At 36.8% G+C, this 14,818-nt stretch overlaps 1 protein-coding gene and 1 non-coding gene across 2 annotated transcripts in view; one reads left to right on the top strand and one right to left on the bottom strand.

Annotated features, from left to right (window-relative positions):
• SPRED1 (sprouty related EVH1 domain containing 1) overlaps positions 1-4,463 on the top strand; it is a 71,983-nt gene extending 67,520 nt beyond the window's left edge. The window contains exon 7 of the mRNA XM_049790036.1: positions 3,432-4,463. Within this exon, the coding sequence (XP_049645993.1) occupies positions 3,432-4,082 (651 nt within the window). The 3' untranslated portion in view covers positions 4,083-4,463. The remainder of the gene's footprint in view (positions 1-3,431) is intronic.
• Positions 4,464-12,152: 7,689 nt separating this feature from the next.
• On the bottom strand, positions 12,153-12,257 carry LOC126033132 (U6 spliceosomal RNA). Its single transcript, XR_007504285.1, has one exon. It is a non-coding gene; the product is annotated as a U6 spliceosomal RNA (small nuclear RNA).
• Between the last annotated feature and the right edge of the window lie 2,561 nt (positions 12,258-14,818).

The following is a 14,818-nucleotide window of genomic DNA, read 5'->3' as shown; positions in this document are numbered from 1 at the left end:
AAATTTAAAGAGTCCTTTCTGATAAGAATATCAGTCAGTTTTAAGAGCTGTATTTTAACTTAAAGGTATGATTATTATCTCTAAATATAGTTATATTTTAAGCTAAAGCCTCAACATGTGAATTGGGAGGGAGAGAGTTCATTCCATAACATTTCACTCTCTGATTTACTCTTCTCATTTACAAAGAGTCAAGAATAATCTTTGTGGGCCAGAGAGATAGCAGCAGCAGCACTCAGTCATCTGTTCAACTTTTATGTGACAGAGGAGGCGCTCTGTCTCTCTCTAGCTGTCCTATTAATCACTGTACCTCAGCCAGCTGCTCTTGGAGGAGCCCCCTCTTCCTGCTCTCCATGTCTAAATGTTTGATGACAAATAGCCTTATGTTTATAAGTGTCAGTTTTCCAGCTAAGTACATGGATGCTATAAGCATTTGAATTAAAATTTCTATATTGAAATCAAATCTTATATTTTTTTCCCCAATTGTCCCTCCTCCCCACCCCACACAGGCCTGTACTCTAGACAGGCTTTCTACTTCCCTCATTCAGTCACATTTTGTTATAATAGTTCTCAGTATAATTATTTCTGTGACTGCACCCAACAATCTCTGTGGTGAGCTTCATGTCGGGAGCTGGACTCTCCAATCCTCCTGTTTTGTCTCTTAGAATCATTACATAAATGTTTTACAGTTTTCTCAAAACCCATAGATGAGTGAGACCATTCTGTGTTTATCTCTCTCCCTTTGACTTATTTCACTCAGTATAATAGATTCCATATACGTACATGTATAGGAAAATTTCATGACTTCATCTCTTCTGACGGCTGACTAATATTTCATTGTATATATGTACCATAGTTTCTTTAGCCATTCATCTAGGCTGTTTCTAGAGTCTGGCAATTGTAAACAACGCTGCAATGAATATAGGTGTGAGGAAGGAATTTTTGTATTGTATTTTTGTGTTCCTAGGATATATCCCTAGGAGTGGTATAACTGGATCATATGGGAGCTCAACTTTCAGCTTTTGGAGAAATCTCCTTATCGCTTTCCACAAAGGTTGGACTAGACGGCATTCCCACCAGCACTGCTTGTTCTTATTCTTTGTGATGTGCGCCAATCTCTGTGGTGTGAGATGGTACCTCATAGTTGTTTTGATTTGCATCTCCCTGATGACTAGTGATGTGGAGAATTTTTTCATGTGCCTTTTAGCCATTTGTATTTCTTTTTTGTTAAAGTGTCCGTTCATTTCTTCTCCCATTTTTTGATGGAGTTAGATGATTTTTTTTTCTTGTAAAGTTCTGTCAGTGCCTTGTATATTTTGGATATTAACCCTTTATCTGATGGGTATTGGGTGAATAGTTTCTCCCACTCAGTGGGTGGCTCTTGTATTCTGGACATTATTTCCTTTGAGGTCCTTTAAGCGTCTCAGCTTAATATAGTCCCATCTGTTCATTTCTACTTTCACTTATTTAGAGAGTGCTGTTTCCTCCTTAAAGATGCCTTTAGTCAAATAAATAAATAAATAAATAAATAAACAAATAAACAAAAGATGCCTTTAGTCTCAAATGTCATGGAGCATTTCACCTACATTTTGTTCTATATACTTTATGGTTTCAGTTCTGATATCTAGATCTTTAATCCATTTGGATTTTACCTTTGTACATGATGTTAGCTGGAGGTCTAAGTTGCTTTTTTACAACTGGCTAGCCAGTTGTGCCAACACCACTTATTGAAGAGGCCTTCCCTGTTCCATTTAGGATTTCTTGCTCCTTTATCAAAAATTAGGTGACAGTATGTCTGGGGAACACTCTCCAAGTACTCAAGCCTATTCCACTGATCTAAGGGTCTGTCTTTATTCCACTACCATGCTGTTTTGATAACTATTGCTTTGTAATACAGTTTAAAGTTGGGGAAGTAATACCTCCCATATTGTTACATTTTTTAATTTCCATTTGATGTGTGCCAAAAGAGAGGTAGTCTTTTATGGTGAATATAGCCCAAACTGTATATTTTCATAGGAAAAGCAGGGGGTCGTCTTATATGCCGGAAAATATTGGAATTCCTGAGTGCAGAGCCAGGAGTACCTGAGCCCTGCCAGGTAGCTCGACCCTCCATCCGCTCTCACCCACCCTACCCCACCCCCAAAAAAGATGAATAATTTTTGGTTTGATAAACTGGCTATTAGTTCTGAGACTTTGGGTTTCCTGTCTCCAATTGGAGAAAGTAACTCAATTCTGTGGAACTGAGAGAAAGCAGCCTCAATTTTGGAGTCATAAGACACTTAATTGGATCAATGAATCTCCATGATTGTCCAAACAAACTTTAGGTATTCTTTTTAGAACATGCTTTCTGAATTTTTGCTATATGGATAAATTGAAAATTTTACAATTCAAGCAAGTTCTGATGTCTTTTTGCACAGAAATTGCCACTTTAATTTATTTTCTCACATTTTACTGCAAGGAGTTCGGAGAGACCAACTTGTGCCTTCAACACTTTTCAGTCTTTTGGTAAATATCCAAGTCCATTACAAATTCTTTTATTGTCTGGTGCCTCACCAGAGCATTTTTTGTGTTCATATTTCCATTAGTATTCTCTTTTGGGGTGGGAAGGAGCCTCACACCTAGTAGTGCTTAGGGTTACTCCTGACTCTGTGGTTGGGGATCGCTTCTGTGATCATCTGGAGATCATCCAACTACTAAGTCTTTTCTTTCTAGGCTGTTTTTACCTTGGAACTCAAAAACTTTACTACTGAGTCTGTAACAATACTCAGATGTTTAGGTATTTGTTATAGCAATATTCCCCTTTCTGTCAAAATCTTCACAGTCAGGGTTGTCTGGATAAGATGTGTGATATAAAATATTAAGAATAGAATATATTATAATTATAGATAACATGATGTATTATAATGTATAATGCATTATATAATAATATATATAAACAAAGAAAGATTGACTTATACACTAGTGGGGAAATTTATGCCCTCTACCTACAGTGAGGCTGGCAGTTTTGGGCGGGGGTGGTTCATATCTGGTGGCACTCAGGTTACTCCTGGCAGGCTCAGGAGACCATATGGATGCCAGGAACCAAACCAGAGCCGTCCTGGGTTGGCTGCATGCAAATCAAACACCCTACCACTGTGCTGTCTCTCCAGCCCTAAGACTGGCAGTCTTATAACTCATAATAGCATGCAAAATTTAAACTTAGTTAAGTTACATAACCTTTTCTATCAGTCATTATTCTCTGAGGTCTCCAACTAATTGGATGAGGTTCACCCACGTCACTCATAGGCTTCCAGTTTAAATGTCAATCTCATCCAAGAAATACCTTCATTTAAATAATTGAGAATGATGTTTAATCAAGTGTCTGGCACTGTGGCTCTGTTGAGCTGACACATAAAATTAACCTATATTGAAATATCTATTTCCTTCTATCCTAGGTTCCTTTGAAATCCATCCGGCATGTCAGCTTTCAAGATGAGGATGAAATTGTCAGAATAAACCCTCGAGATATCTTAATACGTCGATATGCAGACTACAGGCATCCTGACATGTGGAAAAATGACTTGGAGAGAGATGATATTGACTCCCCTATTCAGTTTTCTAAACCAGACAGTAAAAAATCAGACTATATGTACTCTTGTGGGGATGAGACTAAGTTAAGTTCACTCAAAGACTCTGTTGTATTTAAGACACAGCCTTCCTCATTAAAATTTAAGAAATCAAAACGAAGAAAAGAAGATGGTGAACGTTCTCGCTGCATATACTGCCAAGAAAGATTTAATCATGAAGAAAATGGCAGGGGGAAATGTCAGGATGCTCCAGACCCTATTAAAAGATGCATATATCAAGTTAGTTGCATGCTCTGTGCAGAGAGCATGCTGTATCATTGTATGTCAGACTCAGAGGGAGACTTTTCTGATCCCTGTTCATGTGACACTAGCGAGGACAAATTCTGCTTACGATGGTTAGCCCTAGTAGCTTTGTCTTTCATTGTACCATGTATGTGCTGCTATGTTCCTTTGAGAATGTGCCACCGGTGTGGTGAGGCTTGTGGATGCTGTGGTGGGAAACATAAAGCCGCTGGATGAAAGGATTCGGTGCTTTAAATGAGCTCAAATCTGTTTCCAGGAATTAGTTGACTTGGGTTTGTAGAAGCTTTTGGCAAGCACTATGAAATCTTGCCTACTATCATTGGGGCCACAGCAGGCAGCAGCAGAACTAGACTGTTCTTGGCATTTTACAAATGCTCATCATGCCTAACTTTTACCGTTAAGTCACGGCATGTCTTGTTACAGGTCATAAAGAGTATTTACAAAAGGAAACCATTTCTGGTTTTTGGCTATAAAATTGAACATAAAATATGATCCAATTAAAAGGGATTAATTTTTGGTGTTTTGTATATTTATGCATTAGGTGATGGGCCTTTTAAAGGTTTGAATTCATTAGGACATCAACTAAAAGTGCACTAGGGACAGTTGATTTCAGTCTAAGAAAAGTTAACACTTGGGAGTTAAAAGGAATACAAGTGCAACTAAATCATTTATTAGTTGTTTTTGAAAGCAGTTTTATGTATAAAATAACAAATGATTATTTAACTAAATATAGGGTACGAATTACTGCATATTAAACTTTTCTTCTCCTTCCTAATTCAGAAGTAGATGTACATATATCTACTGTCACATTCCATTTCATGTTCAATATTTTACTCATCTAGTTAACATTTTTGTTTTATGTGAATGATTTGATACTTTTATTCTCATTTCTTTTTCACTACGTTTATATTGTGTTATGTCTGTACATTCTGGTAATCTTAAATCCTTAAGAATATTCTAATAGCTTTGAGTGACCAACTTTTTTTTTAAGCACAGATGTAATTGTAATTGTCTAATGTTTCGGTGGGAATGTAACACTTATTTTTATATAAAAAGAGACTGAGTAAACATAGAAAAAAAAGTGAGGTTTTTGAGGCTTTTATTTTTGTGTGTGTGGTATTCAACCAGCAAGTTGTTTTCTTTCAGAGTTTCCTCCTTCAAAAAATCTTAACTGCATTTACAAATGTTTTACAAGGCAAAAAGTGTAACTGGATAGTTAGTATAAAACAGACTCTGAGATCTCCCTTTATCATTGTGCTAAGTCAGAATATGTTCAGCTGTATTACTAACTTTTAGCTTGATCCTCAAGTTTATTATACACATAATTTCTCAGTTGTGTTTTGTTTAAACTGGCCATAAGCAAAATTATTTTATGCTAAGGTATGTGTTAAACTCTCCCGCTAAGTATTCAGTCCAACATTGTACTCAGAAATCTTTCTTTTAGAAAGCATTTTTACTGGATGTTTTATTTACAAAGTAGTTGGATCAAGTTCCAACAGATTGCTTAAAAAACTGTAGGATCTTGTTTTCTTTCCTTTTACATTAAAACTCTAACTAAGTAATAAGGAGTTCTTTAAGAACATTCCCGTAGAGGGATATGGTTGAAAAGTGTGCCTTTTTTTTAATGGCTTGATGTGTCAGATGATTAAAAAAAAAATCACACTACCATTTTCTATGCAGTTTTTAAATGTCATTTATGTATCTTTTTTTAAACATGTCACACTTAGGCTTCTCTTAGTTCTCTTCTTTTGCCCCAGATCAATCAACACAATGTATATAATAACACTATGTCTGTAAAATACTTTTTTTAAAAATAAAAAACATTTATATTTATATGACAGCTTGAACTGACAACATTGTGTATATAGATCATCTTGAAGTATTATTTCACATTGAAAAGAAGAAAAATATATTGATAACTATAGATGTTATGAAGAAGAGGTTATTTCTAGTTTTGTACTAAAAAATCAATTAATTGGATGAACTAAATCCAAAACAGGACATTGTAGCACCAATTTTAAATTTATTTTTACTGTTTATATATTTGGGTGCTGCTACAGCAGATGATCTTCATCCCTGAAGTTTTCGGCTAAACTTGGTTTTCTAGAATAGACTGTTAACTTTAAAAATTACTTTTTATTGATGAAATGCAAATACTGGTTTTCCTTGTGAATGACTTCATATTTGTAAGTGCTGAGTTTATAATTCAGGTTTGAGCAAGGTGTGAATAACTGAAGAAAATAACTTGCTGGCTATATAGGAAAATGCTGTGGAAATGAATTGTATATATTTCTGGGAAGAACAAATTTAATCATTTCTTCTGTTAAGCACTAATCAGTATAGTGCTACTCCTGGTTCTGTACTGTATTTTATATGCAACATATGCTTTAATATTTTAATGTTTGTGCATTAATATTTTCAATTTGTTTAACCACTTTGCTGCTAAGGTTTTGCTGTTCCGTGCCCATTTTTCCCCTTTATAATTTTAAACAAGCTTCTTCATTAAAAACTATGGTGATGAAATGTTTTTTTCTTTCACCTTGGATCTTTATAGTTAACACCCTGTCTTCAAGTCCAACTAGAAGACTGCTGACTGATATGAATAATGAAAAGTTTCTCTTGAGTACATGAGTATTCATACATGAAAAAATAGGATAATTTAAATGCCTCATTTTAAACATGTCTGTAGGTACATTCAAAACCATCCATTTTCTTGTTCTGCATACAGACTTGGCACTGCTAATTGGCTTTTCTTCTAAAGCCTTTTAATCTGATAATATAAGCAAATGGCTAAACAAGACTTCTTAGGCATTGGAAATTTAGGAAATGATGTGATTTAGATGATATTACAAGAAGGATTTTGCTGCAGTGAGATGGTTTGTTTTGAATTGATGGTTCTTTAATAACCATCCCAATTTCTCATCATGAAGGGAAATCATTTAATTTCTCAAGAGATAAGAGGTACGGAACTTCAGCATCCCCTGCTGGATCACTTGTAGACCAGAGGCACGAGATGGTGATGGAGTCTGACAGGGTTCATCACTACTATCAGTTAAGGGCTATTTAAGTGATGGCTATCTCCAAACCAAGAAAGGTGGAATAAGAAATATCTTGAACTGCAAAGTGAATCTAGTCTGTCTTGTTAATTATACGAAGATTTTAAGCACTTTTTTTAACTTCCTGTTTTGAAATATTTATTGATCTTTGGAACTAAGTTGAATTTAACAGATGTGCTAAAACATTTATAGAACCAACTTTTAACTCAGAAAAGCCATTAGTGAAATAGTATTACTTTTCCTCCCGTTATCAGCCAAGGAGAATTTTTGAAAAATAAACACCTATATTTCATTATAATAGCTTCAGAAAGAGTGTGTGAACGCGTGCGTGTCTCTGGGGTATTGTTGGGGAAGGGGTTAAGATTTAAAGGGGAAAACATGAAACTACCTATTTTCATTGGGGTTGAGCAGTGCCTAAAATGAACTTTTGAAATAATGCAAATGCACTTTTTAATTCGTATGTATATGAATACTATTCAATATTCTAAGGCTAAAGTTTTGCTGTCTCTTCTTTCCTTCTCTTTCCAGTCAGTGCCACAGAGGTAAAATTTCTTGGTATCCATTTAAGTAAGCTTTGAAATTAAGGTTTTGTCATTTCACTTTAGAGAAGAATAAAAATAAGGGTTTTGTTTGTTTTTTTTTTAGCTCAAGTACATATTAAACAAGTATAGCTTTCACTCATTAAAAAAAAAAAAAACCTGATAATTTGGGGCCAGAGTGATAGTACAGCAGGTAGGGCACTTGCCTTACACACAGCTGACCTGGGTTCTATCCTCGTCATCCCATTTGGTCCCCTGATCCTCCCAGGAGTGATTCCTGAGCATAGAGCCAGGAGTAACACCTGATCACTGCCAGGTGCGGCCCAAAATTTAAAAAAAAATTTTTTGTTTTCCAGAAAACAAAAAAATACCTAATTTGATGTCCAAAAAGCATTAGAAACTTGCAATTATTGTTGCATTAATTTTTTGGCCTATAAAAACCATTTTGCAATGATTGAGATATAAAGCAGAAAGATTACAACTGAAGATAATTTATATAAGCCACATTAAAAGTTTTGAGGTATTAAGATAACCTAGCAGCCAGGTGGTATTAAAACTTAACATGCTTTGATACACTGATAAATGTTGCCACTGTTCCTGAAAGTTCCTTAAATGCGTAAGTCAGTTGTTTAAAATTTTTTCAATAGTAATCTAATGGAAAAGCCTTTGTATAAGATTTACATAGATTTTTGTGAACATTACCAATGTGTCATTTCATCCGCTTTCTATTCTTGACCTGAAAGTGCCTCACTTGTATATTTCCATTATAATCTTGACTGCATTTTTCTGATAAGCAATGAAAATTTGTTTAACTCATGTCATTGTATTTCCTTAGATACTAGTTGACTAGCTTGACAGTTTGGGGTATTTAATGTAAAGCATATATAAGTTTGTAACTTTTTGTTACATCATACCTATGTAATTGGACATATCATGATATAAGATTTGTTTTAATTACCTGATTAAACCTATCATGAAATACAGAAGGGCCTATTTTACTCTTCTAGAGCTTAAGAATCACATTGAATATTAGAGAAAGTGGTCACGGAAGTGGAAGTTTAGTCATATAAGGTACCCAATGGAAAAGTCATGTAGTTTATAGGCATCGATGTTTGCATCCTAATGTTTTTATAATCTGTTACCCATTGGTTTGGGGCAATGTTAGCTAAATCCAAATTAATTGATTAATGAGTGGGAACTTTTGTTTGTGAACCATACCGTTCCTTACGGGTTATTCCTGGCTGTGCAATCAGCAATCACTTCTCAGTGCCTTCAATGGAGCACTCTTATCTCCCCATATAGAGGGCCATATGGAATTCTATAAGCCTTAGCCTCACTACTGTTACTCCTGCCCAGATAGGGACAATTTTTTCATCCAAGTTTCATAGTTTAAGCAAAAATAACGTAAGTGAAAGATTATTAGGCTGAAACTCGGGTTTACAGGCTTTGGAGTACTGTTTTAATTTTGTCATGTTCAGTTTACCTAAAAGCAGGAATTGTTTATGAATTACCACCCAAGCTTATTTACATGTTTTCAGAAATTTCTTCATAGCAAGTTAAAAGCCACATGTAGGTATAATAGTTTTTACAACAGAAACGAACTAGGGTTCCATTTTGGCTGTTAGAATAGTGCCATACATATAGTGGTCCCTAGAGAAGAGAACATTAATAATTTTTTAAAAATGGGTTCAATGTTTAAAATTCACTACTTAAGATTGCCGTTTCTCGGGGCCGAAGAGATAGCCTGAAGGTAGGGTGTTTGCCTTGCCTGCAGAAGGATGGTGGTTCAAATTCTGGCATCCCATATGGTCCCTGGAGCAGCCAGGAGTGATTTCTGAGTATAGAGCCTGGAGTAAATACTGAGCACAGCTGGGTGTGACCCAAAAACCGGAAAAACAAATAAATAAAAAGACCTGCACTTTAAAAAAAAAAAAAAAAAGATTGCAGTTCCAGGTATATCCATGGATTGATGGTCAAAAGGGGGAGGGGGGGGGAGTGGGACCAGAGAGAAAATAAAGCAAGTCAGATTCTTGCACATGGTTGACCCAGATTGACCCCAACTGGCATCCCATATGGTTCTGGAGCTCACCAGGAGTGGTCCCTAAGTGCAGAGCCAGGAATTAAGCCTGAGTGACCCAAAGCAAAAAAAAAATATATATATATATATATATATATATATATATATTCAAATTTTTTCTATTATAATGTATTTGAATGATTATGCTTGCTCTTTGAAGCTCATGTTCTCTCGAATATATACTCTCCCTACTTCCCATCTAAGTAAGTTTTGTTTAGAAAAACTCTTGCTTCATTAAAAAAAATTGTAAATATTGTGTAAGCTGAAGAATTTTAATTTTAAAGGAGGTTTTTGTTTTGTTTTTTGCCATACTCCATGGCTCTCGGGTTACTCTGGCTCTGCACTCAAATTGCTTCTGGCTCAAGGGACCATATCAGATGTTGGGAATCAAGCCTGCATCTGTCCTGGGTTGGCCATTGTGCTCCCACTCTGGCCCCTGAAGAAATTCTTACTTCCCATACCCTTTATAAATTTTGGACCTATTTGTCTCTCACTGGGTTCTAAGTGTCCAGAGAATGGCTGTGGGAATCACTAAAACTGGAAGAATAAATGTTTGGAGAGTTACCTAAAAAGGAAAGCACTCCTGTGCATTCTTTGAATCCCTGAGACCCAGGTTTGATTCCTGGTACTCGGGATCCCATCAGCCACAAAGGCCAGTGCCTAGAGCACCTACTAGGTGCGAACGCAAAATAAAAAAGTTGAGAATAGAGGCCGGTGAGGTGGCGCTAGAGGTAAGGTGTCTGCCTTGCAAGCGCTAGCCAAGAAAGGACCTCGGTTCAATCCCCGGCGTCCCATATGGTCCCCCCAAGCCAGGGGCAATTTTTGAGTGCTTAGCCAGGAGTGTGCCCCCCCCCAAAAAAAATAGTTGAGAATAAAGTAGTGGGACAGCATCAGCATTTTAGTGTCAGGGTGACAGCATGATTCAGAATGCTGAGGTTAATTCCCCCTGTTCCCTCAGTCTCAGTTACTTGTTTTTTAAAATGTGGGCTTAGGAAGGAACTATTTGGGCCACATATAGTGCTAGGGGGTGGGAAGGGCTTCTGCACTGTGCTTGGGCATTAGTTCCAAGAGATGGTCACAAACAAATGAACAAAAACAATCGTCTTCCACGAAGTAAAAGAACTGCAGCTATATTTGTGCCAGGAAGTTAGCTCATCAGGTTGAGTTCACGAAAGTGGCTCTGCATTCAGGAGGCCGACATTCAGTCTTTAGCTCCAGATGATAGGCAAGAATGATCTTCCAGTAAAGAGCCATGAGTAGCACCTATTCACGACAATCCCAAAAAGAGACGGGCTCTTCAGATTGACATTTAAAATGGCAATATCTCAGCTGGAGTGATAGCACAGTGGTAGGGCATGACCCAGAACTGACCTCAGATCCCTGGTGTCCCATATATTCCCCCAAAGCCAGGGACGATTTCTGAGCCCATAGTCAAGAGTAACCTCTGAGCATCACCGGATGTGGCCCCCAAAACAACAAAGAATTACTTTTAAAAAATAGATTACTATACTGTCAGCACAGTACGCCCAACTAGGGAATTACAAACAACTTGAACTATAAAACAAACTACAGGAATGACCAATCAATCAACTCTTTGTTTTTCCTGAAGACCCAAATCTTTGGTTTTGGTTTCTGTTTGGTTTTGCGGCCATACCCAGAGGCACTCGTGTTACTCCTGGCTCTGCATTTAGAAATTACATTTGGTAGGTTCAAGGGGCCATATGGAATGGTGGGCATTGAACCCAAGTTGACCATGTGCAAGGTAAACCCTCTGTGCTATTGCTTCAGCCCCAGCCAAACCCTTCTTTAAATTAATAGGAACTTTTTGATTTATTTATATCAGATGGTAGTTTTCTGAGAGCTTTAGTGAGTCAATTATTGAAAATTTTTGGAATGTTTGTGAAAATATTGTAAATCAGTCACTAATGCCATAATCAAATTGTCCATATTCTGAGGTTTTTGTTGCTTTTTACTGTTCATTTTTCCCAAAATGATTTTGTATTTATGTATAGAAACAGCTAGTACCGTAATGAAACTTTCTTCCCCTTCCTCATTCAAAAATCACATCTGCAGGCAAATCCAATTACTTTTAAAGGATATTGGGGAGCTGTACTATTTTTATTAATATCTTTAAACACCTTGATTACAAATATGATTGTGTTTGGTTTTCAGTCATGTAAAGAACACCCCCCCTTCACCAATGCAACATTCCCACCACCAACATCCTAAATCTTCCTCCTCCCCACCTCTACCCCCATCTATACTAGAGACAGGCTTTCTACTTCCCTCATTCATTCACATTGTTATGATAGTTCTCAGTGTAGTTATTTCTCTAACTGCACTCATCACTCTTTGTGGTGAGTGTCATGTCATGAGCTGGATCTTCCAGCCCTCCTCTATTTTCTCTCTTAAGAATTGCAAAAATGTCTTATTTTCTTAAAACCCACAGATGAGTGAGACTATTCTGTGTCTATCTCTCTCCTTCTGATTTATTTCACTCAGCATAATAGATTCCATGAACATCCATGTATAAGAAAATTTCATGACTTTATCTCTCCTGACAGCTGCATAGTATTCCATTGTGTATATTATATTAAACTTTAAAAATATGTTTAAAAATATGGAATGCTTTACGAAGTTTGCATGTCATTCTTGCACAGGGGTCATGCTAATCTCTGTATCATTCCAATTTTAGTATGTGTGCTGCCAAAGTGAGCACAGGTATACCATTTTATAGTCAGGGAAGGCCTCGAAAATAGTGGAAAAGAGGAGCCCAGTGTTTGGTTTTTGTTTGGGGGAGATGCTTTTGTTTGTTGGTTTGGTTTGATTGTTAGGCCACACCAGGCAATGCTCAGAAGTTACTCCTGGTTTTGCTCTCATAATGGAGGTGGAATGAGCTTGGAGGGAGGAAATCCAGAGTTCTGTTTTAGTCTAATTAGAAATAGTAGAGGACTTTGTTGAAAGATCAATGCAGTGGAAGTTAGAACGAACGTTGATGTAATACAACACAGTATCTGAAACCAGTTCTCTCTCTCTCTTTCTCTCTCTCTCTCCCTCTCTCTCTCTCCCTCCCTCCGTCCCTCCCACCTCACCTCACCTCACCTCCTGAATAAAAATCTCCAAGTAGAACCCTACTGACATAATTCAGATCACCTGTGATACTAATGGTCTAACCTGGTTCAGCCACTCTCAAAGCAAATGTCTTACTGTTGTACTATTGCCCCAGCCCCAAGAAACCCCCAGATTTAATTGAAAAATCAAATGCAAAGGCTAGATGAATGGCACTTGACTTGTATGACTGTATCAGCTTAGAAAAGTGATAAAGTTACAGAGATAAAATAGCTGTTGTCATCTCTGGAAGACTTTATGTCATTGAAAGGAGTATAATGATATTCTGTGGGTGATAGGGTTCTACTAGGAGATTTTATTCAGGAGGTGAGGTGGGAGGGAGGGAGGGAGGGAGAGAGAGAGAGAGAGAGAGAGAGAGAGAGAGAGAGAGAGAGAGAGAGAGAGAGAGAGAGAGAGAGAACTGGTTTCAGATACTGTGTTGTATTACATCAACGTTCATTCTAACTTCCACTGCATTGATCTTTCAACAAAGTCCTCTACTACTTCTAATTAGGTTAAAACAGAACTCTGGATTTCCTCCCTCCAAGCTCATTCCACCTCCAGTCTGCTTCATTTGAAGAAATGCTTGTTATCTACTCAGTTTCTCAAGTAAATAATTCTCCTTTGGGATGGATTGAGAGTACATTGGGTCTCCTAAACTGTGATTAGGTGATCCTTGGACCCAACCCAGCAGTTCCTACCAGCTAGGGCTGGTGGTTCAATGCTTATTGCCACTGTGTTAGGTGACTATCTGGGTCACCCAAACAGTGTTTTGGATCTTCCAGGGCCACAATTGTCTGTGCTCAGTAGACAAGTGGTTCTGAGAATCTAACTGGGTCAGCTCTGTGTCCTTTAACCCTGTGCCATCTTTCTATGCTCCTACGAATTAGTCTTTTTGTGAATCCATATAATCTTCAAAAGACTAAAACAGATTTTAAGTGGGCATAGATCTCTTCAAGCATCTCACTGCTGTTATCAATCTAGACTTCAATGATTTCTTGCCTACACTTCTGCATTTACTCTTATCATTCCCAAGCCCTGTTTGTTGAATGCATTGCCTTATTTCCTTATATTTATTGTATATAAGGCAACATTTACTTATGTTTGTTGAATACATTTTTTATTATTATAGTTTCAGAATCAGGTTTTTATTTCTCAAATTAGCAGATACTTTTCATACGCTGTTCATTTTCTTTCCACTTTTAAGCAGGAATGATGACAGAGAACTTGATATTTGTATGGCTCTCAACAACCAGGCACTATGTCATATTCACTCATTATTTAATTCCTTAGTAACTTGAATTGGTATGATTATTCCCACCTCACACATGAGGACACTGAGGACATGCTTAGATTTAATAGAGTCATCACATTTTTTAAGAAGGATCCAAGCTACAATTCAAACCCATGTCTTTCTTTCATTTGGCCTCTAGGAGTGTTCTTTATGATACCTCCAAAAATCCGTTTTCTTATTTCATTCCTTTATTACATTTCTCTCTCTTGGCATTATTATGCTCACTGACCTATTATTACCTACAAATGACACTCAAGTAAGACTAGATTTTCAAAGCAATTTGTGTAGGATTAGCCCTATAATTTTCATCAGTATCAAACCATTTAAAGATATTAAGACTGCTTTGAAGATTTTTTAAAAAGGGAGTAACTAGGAGGTCAGCTTGAGCTTCTGTAGCATGTTTTTTGCAATGCCTTACACTTGGACAAAGAGATCTTTATTGGCTTCCATGAAATGGAGCAGCATTAAGTCTGCTGTGTTTAGTAAATGCTGGTACCATTCATGTAATTTAATCTACAATTGATTAAAATCATGTCTATTTATGATGACCTGTTTAATCCATTGGTGCTTTCAGGATCCTGCAATGCCAGGGTATAAGCTCAGGACTCCCTCATGAACTCCAGCTTTTTGATCCCAGTCCTAATCTTTGTGTACATTAATAAATTTATTAATCTTAAAATAATTTTAAGCACTTCCTAAAAGAAAACAATTTTCTTTAATAGCACTTTTTTTCTTAGGCCTATCCTCCACCTCTTAATTTTTAAAATGAATAAGCCTAATAATACATGACAGTAGTTTTTGTTTTGTTCATAAGGTCATCTCTATAGTACTTGGGACCACCAGAGCCACAGCCTGCAGTGTTTGGAGTTAATTGTGTA

Source organism: Suncus etruscus, chromosome 16, assembly GCF_024139225.1.
Source record: "Suncus etruscus isolate mSunEtr1 chromosome 16, mSunEtr1.pri.cur, whole genome shotgun sequence".
In the NCBI taxonomy this organism is placed as follows: Eukaryota; Metazoa; Chordata; class Mammalia; order Eulipotyphla; family Soricidae; genus Suncus; species Suncus etruscus.
The sequence above is the reverse complement of the archived record's forward strand: the minus strand, read 5'-3'. Positions and strand labels throughout refer to the sequence as shown.